The sequence below is a fragment of the Balaenoptera acutorostrata genome, chromosome 20 (genome assembly GCF_949987535.1).
Source record: "Balaenoptera acutorostrata chromosome 20, mBalAcu1.1, whole genome shotgun sequence".
NCBI lineage: Eukaryota > Metazoa > Chordata > Mammalia > Artiodactyla > Balaenopteridae > Balaenoptera > Balaenoptera acutorostrata.
In genome coordinates, this window is record NC_080083.1 from 18,970,427 (window position 1) to 18,986,889 (window position 16,463).

At 38.7% G+C, this 16,463-nt stretch overlaps 1 protein-coding gene across 1 annotated transcript in view; it reads right to left on the reverse strand.

Moving 5' to 3' along the window:
* MYO1D (myosin ID) overlaps window positions 1-16,463 on the reverse strand; it is a 355,807-nt gene that overhangs the window by 94,814 nt on the left and 244,530 nt on the right. Inside the window, exon 21 of the mRNA XM_007190161.2 lies at window positions 11,937-12,091. Within this exon, the coding sequence (XP_007190223.1) occupies window positions 11,937-12,091 (155 nt within the window). The remainder of the gene's footprint in view (window positions 1-11,936; window positions 12,092-16,463) is intronic.

Below are 16,463 nucleotides of genomic sequence, written 5' to 3' on the forward strand. Positions count from 1 at the left end.
ACAACATACCCATGGCTCTTCCAGCCCATAGCTCTTTTATTTGCTAATTTAATATCTTGAAATACCTATTCACTTCTGTCCCCAGATGTATTACATTGCTTAGAGTGGTAATCCTGCAATTGGTATAAGGTGAGAAGTATTCGTAAAGGGAAGGAAACTGTAAAAGAGTTCTTCCTTTCCTTCATACAGAAGGAGGACTAAGTTACCACCCTCTGGTGGGCAAGACACACATATTGGTAGGAAAGGGCTAGGAGTATCCTACGGCCAGAGAGCCCCATCAGCCAGCCTCCGTTTTCAACAATTATCTACCGGGAGTCTTCTGAGTGCCAGGGATGTTCTGAACACTAGGGAAACTGCAGTGAAATAGAAATAAATAGAAATAAAGTCTCTGCTTACATGGGGCTTATATTCTAGCTGGAATATATACAATAAGCAAAAACTAAAGATACAGTGTCAGATGGAGATGAAAGCCATGGGGGAAAACTAAGCAGAGTAGGAGTCAGGGAGTTCTGGGGTGAGTGAACTGCTATTCTCTACAGGACAGTTAGGGAAGGCCTGATGAGGTGACATGTGAGCAGAGGTGAAGGATGTACCTCTCAGTGGACCTCTGGTTGAGCAACATTTCTAGTTTCCTGTACTAAGGAACGTTGGTATCACTTTCTATGTTTTCATGTGTATCTCTACTGGAAAGCAGAGGAGGGTGAATTGTGGTCACTCACTTTTCTGTCACCAGGAATCAGATGACTTCAATAATTATCATTTTAAATGGCCCCAATACTCCGTTCAGAAGATGGACCATAATTAACCAATCTTCTATACAGTTGACCCTTGAATAACATAGGTTTGAAGTGCCTGGATCTACTTATACATGGATTTTTTTCAATAAATACTACAGGACCACACGATCCCCCAGTTGGCTGAATCCACGGATAAGGAACTGTGGATACAGAGGGCCAACTAGGGGACTTGAGCATCTGCGGATCTCCTGCCAGTGGGTCCTTGAACCAATCCTCCCTCGGATTCTGAGGGACAACTGTAGTTGTCTATCTACATTATTTTCAACTATCTCTATTTTACTTAAATATTTTTAGTTGTAATATAAACTACTATGATTAGTAGCCAGGCATTCAAGGAAAGCAGTTTGGGAATACAGATTACGAGCCAGGAAAATGGGTATCCGGGTTCAGGGGCAGAGGAGCGCGGATAATGAGGGAGGAGCAGGAAGGCGTGCGCACCAGAAGGACCGGACAGAGAGGGCCAGGAGCAGAGGCCTTTGTGAGGTGGCCTCCCTCCTCCACCTTCACCCCTGCTCAGGAGGGCTCATCTCCCCTGGCCCCTGTGGCCATAACCAATGGCCTGCTTGTTCGTCTGATTCTACCCATAGTTTTAGTGTGAGTTAAAAAGAACATAAGCAAACTACAACAGAGAAGCAGGTCAAGCATTCAGTTAAATTCAGTAGCGGTGCTCCTTTAATTAAGCAGGTGTTAAAGATACTGCTTATGAAAAACAAGAAGCAGATGGCACTGACTTCTGGCTTTCACCACAGAAACAGAACAGGAAAAATAAGTTTCTGTGCCTAAGATTGGGGTTATACTGAGGTTTCCAGCATCCAGACAGGCAAATGCCTGGACAGCTGCTTAGGGCAGATGGGTCCTTTGACAGCTTAATATTACAGAGTTTCTGGTAACTCTGTAGGGTGGCCAGTGTGAGGCCATCTGTTTACTAGTGGGCAGAAAAGCTCACTACCGGTAGGTAGTCACTGCTGAGCATGAGATACAAACCGAAAGTCAAGTCAGCCATTTTCATAACCTTGGCAAAGCAAACTGGCCTGGGAAACCACTGGCATAACCACCACAAAGAAACCTCACCTTAGCTTCATGTGACCGACACAATGGGACCCCAGAGAACAGTAGTATTCCAAGAGGTTTTATTTGGGTTTATTTCAACTTATTCAATGCCATGAGATAAATCATTCACTTAGAAAGCTCTTTTGTTCTTTTCTACTTTTCTAAACAGAAAAGGAAAATAACCATGAATTTAGAGCCATCTATAATATACCTGAAAACTAGCTGCCGTTTATTATTTAAATGAAAAAATTTTTAGATAAGTAACACATATTTTGTTGCAAAAGGTTTACAGTGAAAAATAAATCTCCCTCCTATACCTCCTATGCCTCTTTCTCCCAGTACCCCATCTCGCCTCTCCAGAGACAAACATAGTTACTCATTTCCTGAATGTCTTTCTGGATATAGTCTATAATATACATAATTGTGTGTGTGTGATATATATACAGGCACACATATATATATCCTTACAATTTTTTAATTGGCTGTATTTAAAATGAACAAAGCATATTAAAGCTCTGAGAAGTACTGCAGTAAAGAAACCTGTTTAACTTCATCAGGGAATCCTAAATATATCTGACTCTGGGACCCCTACCTTTCTGCTTTGGTATAACTTCCGGTCTGTGGAATGTAGCCAGGACTTGCTGGTATGGCTGGATCAGGTGTTTCTGGAGGGCGTCTGTTCTGAATGGTCTGTGCTTGAGCCATGCTGGTTGTTAAATATTGTAAATGTCACCCCTTTGAATATACTTTATTAAAAGACTATCTTCAAATGTTTTAGGAAATGTGCAATGTGTGCGTGAGTTCTTGCAGAGGCAGAAATAATGGGTCCAGGTTAAGTAAAGACTGAAGGAGGTGAGAGAAAGGCTAATTTATATTTAGTTGGATCTAGTTTCAGATCAGTATAGAAGGAAATGCCAGGAAAGGGCTGGCTTCAGCTCGTGAGAGAAGATGGTCATGAGAAATTCACTAGGTAGAGGAGAAAGCCATAAGCTTTAACATTTTTGTTTTTGTTTTTAATCACGAAATATTTCAAACATCAGTGCATTTTTCATCTAGAAGTTAGATGAGTCTTTTTTTATATTTTCCATGTCTCTACTTAACTTTTGAACACCTGAAATTTAGTTATAATAACTGTTTTCATGTCTGGGTCTGCTAATTCTAACACCTTTGTCAGTTCTGGGTTGGTTTCAATTGGATGATGGTTTTCCCCTCATACTGGATTGCATTTTCCTGCCTATTTGTATGCCTGGTAACCTTTGATTGGACGTCAGACATTGTGAATTCTACCTTGTTGGGGGTGGATATTTTTGCATTGCTATACATATTCATGAGCTTTGTTCTAGGACACAGTTAAGTTACTTGGTAGCAGTCTGATCCTTTTGGGTCTTGCTCTTAAGATTTATTAGGTGGGACTTGAGGGGGATCCTACACAGATCTCTAGCCTTCTCTCTCTGTGCTCCTCTCTGGTACTTTGTCCTGCAAACTTCAGCTTACTTGGTCTCCCCAGACACATGCCTCCATCTCCTGAACCCAGGGAGTCCTTGTGCTTCCCCTGGGTTCCCCCTGCATGCACCATGGCCTGGAGCTCACCCAAGGCAGTGTGCTGGGGTAATTGTACGGCTCACCTTGTTTGCTTTTCACCTCTCAGGGATCATTGCCCTTCACTGCCTGACGTCTACGGTCTTGAAAATGGCTGTTTGACAGATTCTGTCTTTGCGCTGTTGTTGTTGTTTTAGGCATAAGGGTAAGGCTAGTCCCCCCCGCCCTCTTTTTTAATGTAAAGTTTACTCCCATATTTTCCTATTTTATTCATATGGCTTTCCTTGTTTTCTTTGCTCCTTATTTTCATCTTGCCTGTGCATAGTTCTCTTGCTGTTTTCTTTCTGGCTTATTATTTGCTTTCAGTGGGGGCAGTTATTTGCTGAAATGCAGCCCTAGAAGAGGTGAGGTTACCACACTAGGGTTGTCCTACAGTTTCAATTCAGGCTGTTGACCTCACGTCCTCCTCTCTCCAAACTGCAGCAGCCTCTGCCTGAGGCCACTTCTTCCCTCGGCTGACTCTGTCCTTCCTCTTCACCTTCCATACACTGGGGTCAGCATGACTTAGAAGTTCCTTAGGCCACAGGTGCTCTGGGTGTATCCCTGTAACCATTTCTGCTCTAATGACTATGGTTGGCAGCTGCAGGTTTGTTTCTTATTTGTTCCTATTCCTATTCTACTGAAGATTTATGAAGAATAATAAATATTCAATTTTATCAAATAGTACTTTTGTGTTCTATTATGAACTATTATGTGAATAGATAGACCTTTCTAATGGATAACCATCCTTGTATTCTTAGGGCATAGCCCTATATTCAACTATACGCCAATAAACAAACACACAAAGCAGTGACAAAAAAAAAAAGGAACTAAAAAAAAAAATCCAGTATCTTGACAGTCTTCTCTTCCTTGCATTTATAAATTTTAAAGACATTTAAAATTCTTACGTATATTCAAAGCATCCTGCGCCAGCCTCGCGGGCTTCCTCCCTGCAGAGCCTGTGAGCGACAGCCCTTCCCTCACACCTGACTGGGCCTCTGGGGCAAGGAGGTGCTGCATGAAAGGAAATCTGAGGCACAGAGAAATTAACTGCCTGGTCCATGATCACAGAACTACCGTGTGGATGACAGGGTCTTGGTGCTCCGGCTGGGTGTCAGGCCTGAGCCTCTGAGGTGGGAGAGTCGAATTCAGGACATTGGACCACCAGAGACCTCCCGGACCCACGTGATATCAATCGGCGAGAGCTCTCCCACAGATCTCCGTCTCAACACTAAGACCCAGCTCCACTCAACGACCAGCAAGCTCCAGTGCTGGACACCCCATACCAAACAACTAGCAAGACAGGAACACAACCCCATCCATTAGCAGAGAGGCTGCCTAAAATCATAATAAGGTCACAGACACCCCAAAACACACCACTGGATGTGGTCCTGCCCACCAGAAAGAAAAGATCCAGCCCCACCCACCAGAACACAGGCACCAGTCCCCTCCATCAGGAAGCCTACACAACCCACTGAACCACCCTCACCCACCAGGGGCAGACACCAAAAACAACAGGAACTACAAACCCACAGCCTGTGAAAAGGAGACCCCAAACACAGTAAGTTAAGCAAAATGAGAAGACAGAGAAGTACACAGCAGATGAAGGAGCAAGGTAAAAACCCAACAGACCAAACAAATGAAGAGGAAATAGGCAGTCTACCTGAAAAAGAATTCACAGTAATGATAGTAAAGATGATCCAAAATCTTGGAAATAGAATGGAGAAAATACAAGAAACGTTTAACAAGGACCTAGAAGAACTAAAGAGCAAACAAACAATGATGAACTATACAATAAATGAAATTAAAAATTCTCTAGAAGGAATCAATTGCAGAATACCTGAGGCAGAAGAACGGATAAGTGATCTGCAAGACAGAATGGTGGAAATCACTGCCATGGAACAGAATAAAGAAAAAAGAATGAAAAGAATTGAGTACAGTCTCAGAGACTTCTGGGACAACATTAAACGCACCAACACTCGAATTATAGGGATCCCAGAAGAAGAAGAGAAAAAGAAAGGGACTGAGAAAATATTTGAAGAGATTATAATTGAAAACTTCCCTAATATGGGAAAGGAAATAGTCAATCAAGTCCAGGAAGCGCAGAGAGTCCCATACAGGATAAATGCAAGGAGAAACACGCCAAGACACATATTAATCAAACTATCAAAAATTAAATACAAAGAAAAAATATTAAAAGCAGCAAGGGAAAAGCAACAAATAACATACAAGGGAATCCCCATAAGGTTAACAGCTGATCTTTCAGCAGAAACTCTGCAAGCCAGAAGGGAGTGGCAGGACATATTTAAAGTGATGAAAGAGAAAAACCTACAACCAAGATTACTCTACCCAGCAAGGATCTCATTCAGATTTGATGGAGAAATTAAAACCTTTACAGACAAGCAAAAGCTAAGAGAATTCAGCACCACCAAACCAGATTCACAACAAATGCTAAAGGAACTTCTCTAGGTAGGAAACACAAAAGAAGGAAAAGACCTACAATAACAAATCCAAAACAATTAAGAAAATGGTAACAGGAACATACATATCGATAATTACCTTAAATGTAAATGGATTAAATGCTCCAACCAAAAGACATAGACTGGTTGAATGGATACAAAAACAAGACCTGTACATATGCTGTCTACAAGAGACCCACTTCAGACCTAGGGACACATACAGACTGAAAGTGAGGGGATGGAAATGGATATTCCATGCAAATGGAAATCAAAAGAAAGCTGGAGTAGCAATTCTCATGTCAGACAAAATAGACTTTAAAATAAGACAAAGAACGACACTACATAATGATCAAGGGATCAATCCAAGAAGAAGATATAACAATTGTATATATTTATGCACCCAACATAGGAGCACCTCAATACATAAGGCAAATGTTAACAGCCATAAAAGGGAAATCGACAGTAACACAATAATAGTAGGAGACTTTAACAACCCACTTTCACTAATGGACAAATCAACCAAAATGAAAATAAAGAAACACAAGCTTTAAATGACACATTAAACAAGATGGACTTAATTGATATTTATAGGACATTCCATCCAAAAACAACAGAATACACTTTCTTCTCAAGTGCTCATAGAACACTGTCCAGGATAGATCATATCTTGGGTCACAAATCAAGCCCTGGTAAATTTAAGAAAATTGAAATCATATCAAGTATCTTTTCAGACCACAACACTATAAGACTAGATATCAGTTACAGGAAAAAAACTGTAAAAAATACAAACACATGGGGGCTAAACAATACACTACTAAATAACCAAGAGATCACTGAAGAAATCAAAGAGGAAATCAAAAAATACCTAGAAACAAATGATAATGAAAACACGATGACCCAAATCCTATGGGATGCAGCAAAAGCAGTTCTAAGAGGGAAGTTTATAGCAATACAATCCTACCTCAAGAAACAAGAAATGTCTCAAATAAACAATCTAACCTTACACCTAAAGCAATTAGAGAAAGAAGAACAAAAAAACGCCTAAGTTAGCAGAAGGAAAGAAATCATAAAGACCAGATCAGAAATAAATGAAAAAGAAATGCAGGAAATGATAGCAGAGATCAATAAAACTAAAAGCTGCTTCTTTGAGAAGATAAAAAAATTGATAAACCATTAGTCAGACTCATTAAGAAAAAAAGGGAGAAGACTCAAATCAATAGAATTAGAAATGAAAAAGGAGAAGTAACAACTGACACTGCAGAAATACAAAGGATCATGAGAGATTACTACAAGCAACTCTATGCCAATAAAATGGACAACCTGGAAGAAATGGACCAATTCTTAGAAAAGCACAACCTTCCAAGACTGAACCAGGAAGAAATAGAAAATATAAACAGACCAATCACAAGCACTGAAATTGAGACTGTGATTACAAATCTTCCAACAAACAAAAGCCCAGGACCAGATGGCTTCACAGGGGAATTCTATCAAACATTTAGAGAAGAGCTAACACCTATCCTTGTCAAACTCTTCCAAAATATAGCAGAGGGAGGAACACTCCCAAACTCATTCTGCAAGGCCACCGTCACCCTGATACCAAAACCAAAGATGCCACAAAAAAAGAAAACTACAGGCCAATATCACTGATGAACATAGATGCAAAAATCCTCAACAAAATACTGGCAAACAGAATCCAACAGCACATTAAAAGGATCATACACCATGATCAAGTGGTGTTTATCCCAGGAATGCAAGGATTCTTCAATATATGCAAATCAATCAATGTGATAAACCAAATTAACAAATTGAAGGATAAAAACCATATGATAATCTCAATAGATGCAGAAAAAGCTTTTGACAAAATTCAGCACCCATTTATGATAAAAACTCTCCAGAAAGTAGGCATAGAGGGAACTTACCTCAACATAATAAAGGCCATATATGAAACACCCACAGCCAACATTGTTCTCAATGGTGAAAACCTGAAACCATTTCCACTAAAATCAGGAACAAGACAAGGTTGCCCACTCTCACCACTATTATTCAACATAATTTTGGAAGTTTTAGCCACAGCAATCAGAGAAGAAAAAGAAATAAAAGGAATCCAAATGGGAAAAGAAGAAGTAAAACTGTCACTGTTTGCAGATGACATGATACTATACATAGAGAATCCTAAAGATGCTACCAGAAAACTACTAGAGCTAATCAATGAATTTGGTAAAGTAGCAGGATACAAAATTAATGCATGGAAATCTCTTGCATTCCTATACACTAATGATGAAGAATCTGAAAGAGAAATTAAGGAAACACGCCCATTTGCCACTGCAACAAAAAGAATAAAATACCTAGGAATAAACCTACCTAAGGAGACAAAAGACCTGCATGCAGAAAACTATATGACACTGATGAAAGAAATTAAAGATGATACAAACAAATGGAGAGATATACCATGTTCTTGGATTGGAAGAATCAACATTGTAAAAATGACTATACTACCCAAAGCAATCTACAGATTCATTGCAATCCCTAACAAACTACCAATGGCATTTTTCACAGAACTAGAACAAAAAATTTCACAATTTGTATGGAAACACAAAAGACCCTGAATAGCCAAAGGAATCTTGAGAAAGAAAAACGGAGCTGGAGGAATCAGGCTCCCTGACTTCAGACTCTACTACAAAGCTACAGTAATCAAGACAGTATGTTACTGGCACAAAAACAAAAATATACATCAAAGAAACAGGATAGAAAGCCCAGAGATAAACCCATGCACATATGGTCACCTTATCTTTGATAAAGGAGGGAAGAAAATACAATGGAGAAAAGACAGCCTCTTCAATAAGTGGTGCTGGAAAAACTGGACAGCTACATGTAAAAGAATGAAATTAGAACACTCCCTAACACCATACACAAAAACAAACTCAAAATGGATTAAAGACATAAATGTAAGGCCAGACACTATAAAACTCTTAGAGGAAAACACAGGCAGAACACTCTATGACATAAATCACAGCAAGATCCTTTTTGACCCACCTCCTAGAGAAAGGGAAATAGAACAAAAATAAACAAATGGTACCTAATGAAACTTAAAAGCTTTTGCACAGCAAAGGAAACCATAAACAAGATGAAATAACAACCCTCAGAATGGGAGAAAATAATTTGCAAATGAAGCAACTGACAAAGGATTAATCTCCAAAATACAGAAGCAGCTCATGCAGCTCAATATCAAAAAAAACAAACAACCCAATCCAAAAATGGGCAGAAGACCTAAATAGACATTTCTCCAAAGAAGATATACAGATTGCCAACAAATACATGAAAGGATGCTTAACATCACTAATCATTAGAGAAATGCAAATCAAAACTACAATGAGGTATCACCTCACACTGGTCAGAATGGCCATCATCAAAAAGTCTACAAACAATAAATGCTGGAGAGGGTGTGGAGGAAAGGGAACCCTCTTGCACTGTTGGTGGGAATGTAAATTGATACAGCCACTATGGAGAACAGTATGGAGGTTCCTTAAAAAACTAAAAATAGAACTACCATATGACCCAGCAATCCCACTACTGGGCATATACCCAGAGAAAACCATAATTCACAAAGAGTCATGTACCACAATGTTCATTGCAGCTCTATTTACAATAGCCAGGACATGGAACCAACCTAAGTGCCCACTGACAGATGAATGGATAAAGAAGATGTGGCACATATATACAATGGAATATTACTCAGTCATAAAAAGAAACAAAATTGAGTTATTTGTAGTGAGGTGGATGGACCTAGATTCTGTCATACAGAGTGAGGTAAGTCAGAAAGAGAAAAACAAATACCGTATGCTAACACATACATATATGTAATCTAGAAAAAAAAAAAGGTTTTGAAGAACCTAGGGGCAGGACAGGAATAAAGACGCTAAGCTGGGACGAAGTGAGAGAGTGGCATGGACATATATACACTACCAAATGTAAAACAGATAGCTAGTGGGAAGCAGCTGCATAGCACAGGGAGATCAGCTTGGTCCTTTGTCACTACCTAGTGGGGTGGGATACAGAGGGTGAGAGGGAGACGCAAGAGGGCGGGGATATGGGGATATATGTATGCATATAGCTGATTTATTTTATGATACAGCAGAAACTAACACACCATTGTAAAGCAATTATATTCCAATAAAGATGTTAAAAAATTCTTACATATATTCGAGATAGAAATGTATCTCAGAACACATGCTAGGAAAAGAAAGCAGTTGATGGTTTCTAGAACCAGATTTACATATTTCCACCACTTGTAGAGGCATTTAACAGGGGTTAGAATTTCAGAAACAAGGACTCAGATTGAGAAAAAATACTTCAGTTTCCCAGGCAAAAACTATTTATTACTATAGGCATCCAAATGAAAGGTAAAGATTAAAATCCCTTTGATTATCCATACTGTGCTATAACTACATATTAGGAGGAAAATAGGCCTGTTTATTTGAGTTATAGACATTATTGTAGAGATGCCTTCTCCATGTCTTTCCCTTCCATTCTAAACTCTTCAGTATTTCTCTTACTTTATAGTTATTTGGCAGATGGAAGGGAATTTTTCAAAGGCCTATATGTTTACTATTATCTTTTGGTAATTCCTTAGTTGGATCTTATTATTTCCCACCAGATGACCATGAAACATTATTTTATTTATAGCATTTAAAAACATTTAATTATATAAGATATTTAAAGATCTGTTTTGATCTAGGATACAAGGTTTAAGGACATAAAATAAATGGCCTGTGCAGCTCACTTTTAAAATTATACTCCATACATTTATCAGCAAAAAAAGGAACACAGCAGAATTAGATGTGTGGACAGCAGATTCTAAATACGCCTTTGTTTAGAGAAAAGCCATACCTAAACTTAAAGGAAAAGAAATACTCATGAGGAACTAGATTACTGTTGGCAACGTAGTAAATGTCTCTTAGGAAGAAAAGGAACTGGACGCTGGGCTCATTTCTCAGTCCCTGAGTTTGGAGGAGTGGCCTCCTCCTGGCATCAGGGTGGTGGGGTGGCAGAGACAGTGTGCCACAATGGGAAGAACATCTGAGTTTGGAGTCAGAGAAACACCCAACTCCAAATACTCCATGACCTCCGTTGGGAAGAGAAACCCCATCTCTAAAACAACTCTAATAAATAATCAGTCACTTCTCTGCTTAAAATTATCCATTCACTGGTCCCCATCACCATCAGGATCTGCTCCCCGTTTATATCTCTCACATCACTGTTCACTACACAGACATAAACAACCACCCCAGGTATCGCCTAGGGCTACTATGAAGTTCTCAGACAATGCCACGTTCCCTCATGACTCCACGTTTTTGCAGAGGTAACTGCCTCTTCAGAATCCCTTTAGTCAAAATAAGGTCATTAAGGTGAGTCTTAATCCAACATGACTGGTATCCTTAAAGGAAGAGGAAGTTTGGACATAGTCATGTACAGAAGGAAGGCCATGTGAAGACACAGAGAGAAGATGGCCATCTACAAGCCAAGAAGAGTGGCCTCAGAAGAAACAACCCTGCAGACACCTTGATCTCAAAATCTAGCCTCCAGAATTGTGAGAAAATAAATCACTTTATTAAAAAAAAAAAAAAAAAAAAGAATCCCTTTAGTCTTTGTGGACCTACATGTCATCCTAAACCTGCCTTCTAATTTGTTTATATTCATAGTAGCTACTCTAACTGATTATATGCGGGGTAAATGAGAAGCTGTGACAATAAGAATATAAAGTAAGTTTTCTGTCTTTTGGATTTAATTACATTTGGATTGGCAGTGAAGAAATCACCATTGGGGAAATCTCTCACTGTTGGTTCAGCTGGAGGCTGGAAAAGTAGACGATCATCCCTCATCTTGAAACTAAGGCTGGATGCTAATTTTGCCTTCTGGGAAACAGATGATTTAAGTTTTCCTTAAGAAGGAAAATAACTCAGTACACTAAAATTGGCACAAAACAAGTTCAGTGAGAATTATGATAAAAGATTTCATATATTTTCAACTTAGTTAAACAAAAATCAAACTTTACCTCTTGAAATGATTCACCAGGACTCCAACCAGCTCTCCAATTCGACTCTCGTGGGTTGGCTGTTTGCTGAAGAGACAGACGATGAGGTCTTTGTTGTCTTTTGTATGGAACACTACCAGTTGGTCCTTCCCATTGGAGACGCTCAGACCAGTCAACTGCAAGGAGACAAGGCATGGAAACTGTAAGGGTGGTTCTCAAAAGAAGGAATTTAAAAATACAGTTTGTAATGGTTCTACTCAGTAACTCTGATGACATTAATCCTTATCGAGCTTCATGAAACAAGCAGATGAAAGGAAATAATAAAGATAAGAACAAAAATTAACAAAATTTAAAGCAGAAAAACAATAGGGTAAAATCAATGAAACAAAGAGCTGGTTCTTTCAAAAGATAAATACAATTGCTGAATCTCTAGTCCGAAAGAATAAAAGAGAGAAGACCTAATTACCCATATCAGAAATGGAAGAGGGGCTATTACTATAGACCACGTAGACATTAAAAGGATAATAAAGGAATATTTACAACAACTTTATGCACATAAGTTCAACAACTTAGACAAAACCAAACAATTCCTTGAAAGCCATAAACTACCAAAATTCACCCAAGAAGAAGTAGATAACCTGAATATTGCTATATCTATTAAAGAAATTAAATTTGTAGTTAAAAACCTTTCAAAAAAGAAAACTCCAGGAGGCTCAGATGATTGTCTTGGTAAATTCTACCAAATATTTAAAGAAGAAATAACACCAATTCTCCACATCTCTTCTAGAAAATGGAAGAGAAGGGAACACTTCACAACTCATTTTATGGGCACTGGCCTGATGCCAAAAATAGACAAAGGCAGTACAAGAAAAGTACAAACCAATATCCAATATCCTTCATGAACATGGATGTAATTAGAATGGGCAAAATATCAGCAAATCAAATCCAAAAATACATAAAAACAAAAATGTATCATGACCAAGTGGAGTTAATCTAAGAAATGCATAGCTAGTTTTTTTTTTTTTTAATAAGCAAATTTTTTTTTTTTTTTTTAAGATTTCTTTAGTCATTGATTGATTGATTGATTGCTATGTTGGGTCTTCGTTTCTTTGCTAGGGCTTTCTCCAGTTGTGGCAAGTGGGGGCCACTCTTCATCGCGGTGCGCGGGCCTCTCACTATTGTGGCCTCTCTTGTTGCGGAGCACAGGCTCCAGACGCGCAGGCTCAGTAGTTGTGGCTCACGGGCCTAGTTGCTCCATGGCATGTGGGATCTTCCCAGACCAGGGCTCGAACCCGTGTTTCCTACATTAGCAGGCAGATTCTCAACCACTGCGCCACCAGGGAAGCCCGCATAGCTAGTTTTGTATTAAAAATATCAATCAATGTAATCCATCATAGCAACAGGAAAAAAAAACAAAGCTACACTATTTACAATTGTCAGGACATGGAAGCAACCTAAATGTCCACTGACAGATGAATGCATAAAGAAGATGTGGCACATATATACAATGGAATATTACACAGCCATAAAAAGAAACAAAATTGACTTATTTGTAGTGAGGTGGATGGACCTAGAGTCTGTCATACAGAGTGAAGTAAGTCAGAAAGAGAAAAACAAATACTGTGTGCTAACGCACATATATGGAATCTAAAAAAACAGTACTGATGAACCTAGTGGCAGGGCAGGAACAAAGACGCAGACGTAGAGAATGGACTTGAGGACACGGGAAAGGGGAAGCTGGGACAAAGTGAGAGAGTAGCAATGACATATATGTACTACCACATGTAAAATGGATGGCTAGTGGGAAGCTGCTGTATAGCACAGGGAGATCAGCTCGATGCTTTGTGACAACCTAGAGGGGTGGGATAGGGAGGATGGGAGGGAGGCTCAAGAGGAAGGGGATATGGGGATATACGTATACTTACAGCTGATTCACTTTGTTGTACAACAGAAACTAACACAACATTGTAAAGCAATTATACTCCAATAAAGATATATAAAAAAAGAAAGCTATCATATCAATTGATGCAGAAAAAGCATTTAACAAAATTCAACATCCATTCATGATATAAATCTCTCAGCAAACAGGATTAGAAGAGAATTCAACCTATTAATGACATCTACAAAAACGCCACAGCTAACATCTTACTAAGTGGTGAAAGACTGAATGTTTTCCCCAAAGATCAGGAGCGATGTAAGGATTTCTACTGTTACTGTTGCTGGGCAACTTCATACTGAAAGCCCTAGCCAGTGCCTTAAGGCAGGTTTAAATAAAATAAAAGGCATACAGTTTAAAAGGGAAGAAACAAATGACTTTATTTTCAGATTACATGATCGTCTATGTAGAAAATCCCAAGGAATTTACAAAATAGCTCTCAGAACTAATTAGTGGGTTTAGCAAGGTCACAAAACACAAGGTCAACAGACAAAAATATTTCTATATACCAGCAATGAAAAACTGGAGACAGAAATTTAAAACCAAAACCATCCACAACTTCAAAACCAAAAATACTTAGATATAAATATAACAAAATGTGTGTAAGACCTGTAAGCTGAAAACTACGAAATGTTGATGAAAGAAATCAAATGAAAATGCTGATGACAGGAATAAAAGAAAATCTAAATACGCAGAGAGGAATAATGTGTTCATGGTTTGGAAAACTCAATATTGTTGAATACTGCCAATTTCCCCCAAATCGATCTATAGATTTAATGCAATCCTAACCAAAATCCCAGCAGAATTTTTGGTAGATATCAACGAGCTGATTCTAAAATGTATAAGGAAAGGCAAAGGAACTAGAGTCGCCAAAACAATTTGAAAAAGAAGAACAAAGTTGGAGGACTCACAGTAGCTGATTTTCTTACTATAAAGCTACAGTAATCAAGACAATGTAATTGTCAAAGGGATAAAAACATAGATCAGTGGGAACAGAATGGAGAGTCAGATATAGTCTCACACAAATATGACCGATTGATTTTTCACAAAGATGCAAAGGCAATTCAATGGAGAAAGGAAACTTTGGACATCTGGATAACTCAGAACATTTGGACATCCACATGCCAAAAGAAATAAACGTTGACCTAAATCTCACACCTCATGAAAAATTAATTCAAAATGGGTCATAGATCTAAATGTAAAATGTAAAACCATAAAACTTTTAGAAGAAAACACAGGAGAAAATCTCTGTGACCTTGGATTGGGCAAAGATTTCTTAGAAATGACACCAAAAGCACAACCCATAAAAGAAAAAAAAACTGTTAAACTAAACTTCATAAAATTTAGAACTTTTCTCTAAGAAAGACATTGGTAGGAGAATGGAAAGACTGCCCACAGATTGGGAGAAAATATTTGCAGAGATATATCTGATAAAGGACCTGTGTCCAGAATATATAAAGAACTCTTAAAACTCAACAAGAGAGCAAACAAGTCAACTTAAAATGGGCAAAAGATTTGAAGTCACTTCACCAAAGAAGACCTATGGGTGGCAAACAGGTGCTCAACATCACTAGGCACTACAGAAATGCAAATTAAGACTATAACAAGATATCACCACAAGCCTATCAAAATAAAGACGAAACAAAGAAGAAGAACAACAACAAAAGTGACAATACCAAAGAGGATGTAGAACAATCAACTCTCATACATTGTTGGTGGGAATGTAAAATGGTACGATCACTGGGAAAACAGTTTGGCAGTTACTCAAAAAGTTAAACATAGAATTACCACATGAACCAGAAATCTCGGTCCTAGGCATTTATTCCAGAGAAATAAAAATTTATGTTCACACAAAAACTTACACATGAATGTTTACAGCAGCTCTATTCATAACTGCCCCAAACTGGAAACCACCAGAATATCCATCAATAGGTGAATAAGCAAACTGTGATACATCTATACGATGGAATGCTATTCAGCAATAAAAAGGAATGAACTAATAATACAAATTATTGATATGCATCACCATGGTTTATTTTCAAAGGCATTATGCTGAGTGAAAGCAGCCAGTCTCAAAAGGTTACATACTATACGACTCCATTTATGTGATATTCTGGAATATAGTTGTCAGGGATTGGGGTCAGGGGGAGTGTGATACAAAGGAGTTTTTTGGGGGTAATGGAATGACTCTGTATCCTCATTGTGGTGGTGGTTACAGAAATCTATGCATGTATTAAGACCCACAGACCTGTATACAATCACCACTACCAAAAGTCAATTTTATTTATTATACGCAAATTAAAAAAATATAGCTCCTTGGTTATTTTGATCCCTAGATCTACCTTGGTCAATAAAGCAGAAACCCGAGTGATTTCTTATTCTGTGGTTTGTTCTTCTATTGCAGAAAATACCAAAGTGTCACCTCCTGGCTGCCACAGGTGCTGTCAGTCTGGCAATCAGCATTGACAGGATACCCGCTGGGGGCAATGCAGAGTGCCAGGCAGCCTGGGGGTGGGGATGGAAGTACCAAAGATGCAGAAGGTATAATCCCTGTTCTAGGGGGATTCATGATCCAGTTGGATGAGTGGAAGAGACAAATACCCAACAACTGA